The following is a 6,000-nucleotide window of genomic DNA, read 5'->3' on the forward strand; positions in this document are numbered from 1 at the left end:
TTCAGTCAAAGGAGTTCTGAAATAAGAAGGATAAGGACAAGAAACATTTTCAAAAAGATTCAAGTAAGAATAAATTGTCCACAAAATTAGATGAAGACCAACTTAGTGACCTCCGATGGAAGAAATTGTGCTTCAGTTGTAAAGAACCATGAGACCCAACTCACAAGTGTTCCATCAAGACCAAAGCTAAGCAAATTGAGTACCATTCAACTACTGAAAAATCAGACCAGCAAACTGGTCCAGAAGATAAAGAGGAAGATAGTTCTACAGAAGAGTCAGAGAAGGAGCAGGAATGTGGGGGCATACTTGCCCAACTATCTAGTCTTCAGAAGGTTGAAACCAGCCTTCACCAAATCAACCTAAGCGTGTGCGCTGGTAGCATAAAAACACCAATAGAAACTATCCCAACAACCAGTTTTGTGAGATTTGTCAAGTGACCAGTCACGTGGCAACATATTAAATTGAAAGGATCAAGATAAGGAATTAAAACAATCAACCTATTAAATTGGACCAAACAGCAAATTCAAAGAAACCTGTCATGGAGTAGTACATGGCGTGTTTCACCTGTCCACCTGTAACCCCATCCCCTACCCCCAAAAATAATAGAGAACAGAGTGGAGTGGAGAATCACTAGGGGCTTACGATAGTCTCCCGAAACGAGAGGAGTTTATGATAGTCTCCCTAAAGAAAAGGGATTTATTATATGAATATTTTGAATAGCAAAATCAATTTCAAGATGTCCAATTTTTAGCCATGTTGGAAATTCACTATGAACAAGCTCTTATGTGTAACAGTAGAGTATATTTTGGATAACTGGTTCCTTGTACACAATTCTATAGAAAGGAAGAGTGTTTAAAGCGTTGTCATTGCATTGTTGTGACTAGAAAGGGATTCAAGATAGTCTCCCTACACAAAAGGGGTTCATGAAAGTCTCCCTAAACAAAAGAGATTCATAATATGAGGATTTTTGAGTCCTAGAATCAACTCCAAGATTATATTCTCTAGGCCTGTCAGATTTGAGGGGTTTAGCATATTTTTTAAATCTTATATAACGGGAAATTCTTTTAAATTTCCCCAGAAGGGTAAGGGGAGACCGAGCAAGCAAAATCCCTAAACAAAACAGATATATTTAGTCCTTGCTACTCTGTTTTCATTGTTTAGTGCTACTCTGTTTTCATTGTTTAGTGCAGTCAAAGAATTCGTTTGATCAGAATTTTCCCGGGCTTAAATTTTGTATGGCGAAACTCCTTCGATTTAAACTCTTATTATAGCAGTGAACTTTGCTAGCATGTCTCCCAGTGTGGCAAATAAAAATAAAAACAATGTGAGCATCTCTGACCTAATGGAAACGTTCCTATCGGCTGCGCTCTGGAGGGAATTGAAGACAGCCCGGCCAATGGGTGCCCCTAATCTTTCCAAGTCAGCTGCAGAGTAGCCATAATCTCCAGATTTTGGATTGTTAGGCTGGGCCAGCAGCTCCCAGTACTGCGCTATTATATCCAATTTGCTGCTGCTGTTGCCAGCAATCCATTGTAACACGTCCCCTTCACCATTGCAATTCAATTATAGAGTAAGGCATATTGAACAAGTAAATGATTAGATTCGTAGCAGTTAAGAGTCCTACCTGAAGATAGCACTCCAGGTACTCTCTCCAGCTCTGGCATGTCCGTCGGAATGGACTGAACAAGCCATGATTTGCACGTTGCCTCACTCGCAAATGAATGTGAAATTGAACAGAACAACAACAGCACCCATAAATACTTCATTCCTGTGTGCTCAGCATACATTTCACAATTTTGGGTGTATTTTGAGAATAGTGAATAAATCTTAAATGTAGCTTATTACGCCATGCCAAGCAGCCATTTTATAGAAATTGATTTAGACAAGAATTTAAGTCAACTACTCAATCAGAGTATTTTTCTTTCCTGAAATCTTTAAATATCATTTAAAAAATGACTTTAAACACGAACACAGTCAATTACTCAATCATAGTATTTCTGTTTTGTAAACTTTGACAATATTTAAATATTAATATTTTAGAAATTAGTGATATGGATTATTTTATAAAAAGATTATTTTCATTTAATCTTAATCATGTGTTTTTACATTTTCTCATGTTAGATTTTTCTGATTTAAACTATGCGATATCTTCGTGAACCTTTAAGATCATATTATATGATCTATCATGACTGAAAGAAATAATTAGAAAGCAGAAATCATTTAGATAATACTATTGGAACACTAAATACTAATTAATAATTAATTGATTGATTTTTATCAATTAAAAAAATTATTTATTTCATTATAATAAAAATTATTATAATGAAATTGAAATTGAAAATTTTAACTATATAAATTATAATAAAAATTATTTTACGCATCTTTTTCCCCTTTTTTAAGAGATTCTTTGCTATTTTTACAATTTTGTTTTTGGTCCGTTACTGTTTTCCCTGTGATTTTAAAGAAACTACATTAAAAAATATAAATAAAATTGCAAATCTTCTCATGATGAAGTTAGCCGCCGATTTTAAAGATCGCTGCCCCCATTCCCGACGGATTCCACGAGATCGTGGGAAATCGTTATACCACCGATTTCGTATAAAATTAAAACAATTTTAAACGGCAGATTTACACTAGTGTGGTGGCTTAATTTTTTTTTATTTATATATGTTGAAAAAATGCAAGAAGAAAATAAAATTATTGGTGCAATTTGACTTGATAAGATAATCTATAATATATATTTTTAATAGAATGGTAGAATTGTTATAATTAAAAGAATGGGAATTTTATTTTTAGATTTATATTATGTAATATTATATAATAAAAAAAATGATCAAACTATTATATGTATATTTATGCATTTTGTGTGTATTCTATAGAATAATTGTAATTTGAAAATTATTTAAAATATATAGAATTTAAAATGAAACCTAAAATCACTAATTTAGAAGTCCATTGGGGCATAGTGGTTAAGTCACTGTGTTGGTGTAGCGGCCACATGAACTAACAATAAACCCTAAGAAGACACTACACATGACTAGAATGTTTAACACCATAGCCCGCTTGATGCAACGTATTGTTTCAGTCATCCATTGGGAACTTAAAGAGTTCCTTGTGAATGCCTCCTTCTTTAGTCATCTTGCTCAATTACTTTTCCTGCATAATACATAGGGAGGTCATAGAACTATGCATAACTCGTAAACTAAACTTAGCGATATTGCACATCTTCTTTTCAAGGTCGAGAACCTTAGTCTTCAACATATGTAGTTCAACTTCCATCGCTTTCAGCTTCTTGTTTGTGAGTTGACCATTTGCGCAACTACCATTGGCAACAGTCATCTTAACATCCCCGCATCCATTCTGATATCATTCGTTGGGTTCACCTATTCCTCCCACTTGCCATCAAAAGCATGTGTAGAACTATTGTTAGTAGATTTTTCAAGTTTATCATCCAAGTCACCCTCACCACTTCCTCCACATTTTCCTTCCCCTGTTCCTCTTCATCCCCCTTTGAATCATAATCCACCAGTCTTAACTTTTTACTTAATGCTAGGGCCAAGGGTGTCAATTGTGGGAGCAAGAGGAGGGTATTATGTAAATAATTTAAATATAAATTATTTTTTATTCGTGTTACTATTAATTGTTTTATTATAATCAGTAATATAATAATTTAATTAAGATTTTAATTATATATATAGTTTTTAAATATTTAAATTATATATTTATAAAATATAGAATAACATAAAAGATATAATTTAAATATTTATATTGAAACTCTTTGTAAAAATTAAAGATAAATTATATACTTTCATGTTGCTTGTACCTCATCCCCATATAGAGAGATGTGTTTTATTTATTTGTTTTTTTAATTTTATTTATAATATTGACAATTATATATTTTAAATTTTTTAAAATAAAAAAATTATTTAAAATTATATAATTATTACTTATTTATATTTTAAATCAATATAAGGCTTTAAATAACCAAGTAAAATTGTTGTATGATTAATATCAACTATACTTTCACTTGGTAATTGTAATAATCCATTATTACTATCAACTGCATACAAGAGTCTTACTATTGAACTCTAAATCAACCAAACAATCTAGTCATATTTGTGTCTAATATAAGTCAATATAATAGTGATAACATAACATGGAAGAATTTATTTTTTATTATAAAAGGAGCGCGCTAACTCATAACATAGCAAAAAGCTATCAACAACACATAAACAACAAAATATCAAACTGAAAATGAAAGTCTAACAACAAAGAGTGAAAAGATCAACACTTGGGCATACCCTGTAAGTTTGGAGATCCAGCAAAAACAAACAAAAACTAAATAGAACTAGGCCTAAGAAGCTGACTTATGAAGCTCGATCAAACCCAAGAAATTGTCCCAATCCTCCATAAGGAACTTGTAGAGTTCCTTGCAGGCCTATTTGTCAGCATCCTCTTCAACAACCATTAATTATCACTTTAATAAATATCTTTCTTATTTACATTTATTAATATCTTGACTTAATGTACAAATGAAATAAGATAAATATTTAATTAAGTATTAGATTATTTATCACTTTATTAGATATTTTTCTTGTTTACATTTTTTAAGAAGTCAAGAGATATTTTTTACACTTCTGAGGGAATACAGGCCTTTTCAGAGATATTTAGGGATCATTTAATGCACAATTTATATCCTTTATGGTAAGGATTGACGAGGCTTGACTTTTTTCCCAAGCACATCCATTTTTAGACTTGTTTAGGGCCCTAAAAAATAGGTTTTTTTGAGTCTGCTAGACCAAGAGGAGGTGGAGTCCTATTTTCATTGACTGCTTTGGGAAAGTATATATATCTCCAAGTCTTCATTATTGAGGAGAGTTCTTGCTAGTTCACTTATTGTAGCCTGTAATTTTTAGAGTTCTCTTTGCAGAAATGAAGAGTTTGTAACTCAGTTTTCAGAGATTTTCGCAGCTTTGTAACACCTTTTGATAGCAATAGAACATTTTTCCTTCTCAAATTTCTTGATATTGTGTGCTTAGTGTTGATGCAGTTTCATGTAATGTTTCTTGTCCTTGTGATTGTGCTTCCATTAACACATTTATGCAGAAATTTCTACTTATTTGTAGGTTGTAGGTTGTGCTAATCATAAGAATAGTCTCAAGTTGTGAGAAAACATCTTGCTCCTACTAAGATTCTTATATTTTAGCCTTCTTATGAATTATTAATGCAAAGGTTATGAGTTTTTGAGTTGTGCAAGAGTATCTTTTGTTACTGGTTATCTTATGTGTTAATTAGTTGTCCAAAATTTTAGATTATTAGTTTGGTGCATTACCTTAGGTTTAGAATTTCAGTTTTAGGTTCTCCTTCTTACCCTTTTCCCCTACAAAAGATTAATTTTAAGTAGTTTTAGGTGAGGTGTCAAGAGGAAGCAAGCCTTTTCCGGAGGGTCATTCTCATTGCAGGTTACCCACAACCTGATAATGTTCCCATGTATCATTAGATTGTTGAGTTTACTCAGTAGGGTGCAAATCTAGGTGATAACAGTTATCCTACAACGAGTAGAGAGTTGTAGCCGAAATGTGCATGACTATGATGCAAAACTTGTTGATACCGACAAGTTGTTTGTCCCTGGAGTCCTATATCTCTTCCCTCAAGGCCTATAGTTCCTCATTCATCTCATGACTATCCAAATGGCTCAGCTCCCGAACCTCACGTTTAAGGGCTTGAATCTCATCATCTCTGAACTGGTTGGTGGGCACCATATTCTGTTTGTTTTCTTCCATAGGATGACTGCTCCAATTTTCTTTTTTCTTCTCCCATTTTTTCTTGCCACCTTTCTTTCCCTTGTCAAATTCATCAATAGAAACCCCCTCCTTACCCTCAGCCCCTTCAATACCCAAATCACACGCCATCACCAAGACTGGGTCAATCTTCTATAGAATAGTGTCTAGGGCCACATCTTCCAAATTATTAGCAGGGTGCATATTCTTTTTGTCCAAA

At 33.0% G+C, this 6,000-nt stretch overlaps 1 protein-coding gene across 1 annotated transcript in view; it reads right to left on the reverse strand.

Moving 5' to 3' along the window:
• The window catches only part of LOC131076514 (uncharacterized), an 80,957-nt gene extending 79,004 nt beyond the window's left edge, over window positions 1-1,953 (reverse strand). Inside the window, exons 1-2 of the mRNA XM_058013745.2 lie at window positions 1,625-1,953; window positions 1,340-1,544 (exon numbers count right to left, since the gene is read on the reverse strand). Coding sequence (XP_057869728.2) covers window positions 1,340-1,544; window positions 1,625-1,787 — 368 coding nt within the window. The 5' untranslated portion in view covers window positions 1,788-1,953. The remainder of the gene's footprint in view (window positions 1-1,339; window positions 1,545-1,624) is intronic.
• Between the last annotated feature and the right edge of the window lie 4,047 nt (window positions 1,954-6,000).

This window comes from Cryptomeria japonica, chromosome 3 (genome assembly GCF_030272615.1).
Source record: "Cryptomeria japonica chromosome 3, Sugi_1.0, whole genome shotgun sequence".
Classification (NCBI taxonomy): domain Eukaryota; kingdom Viridiplantae; phylum Streptophyta; class Pinopsida; order Cupressales; family Cupressaceae; genus Cryptomeria; species Cryptomeria japonica.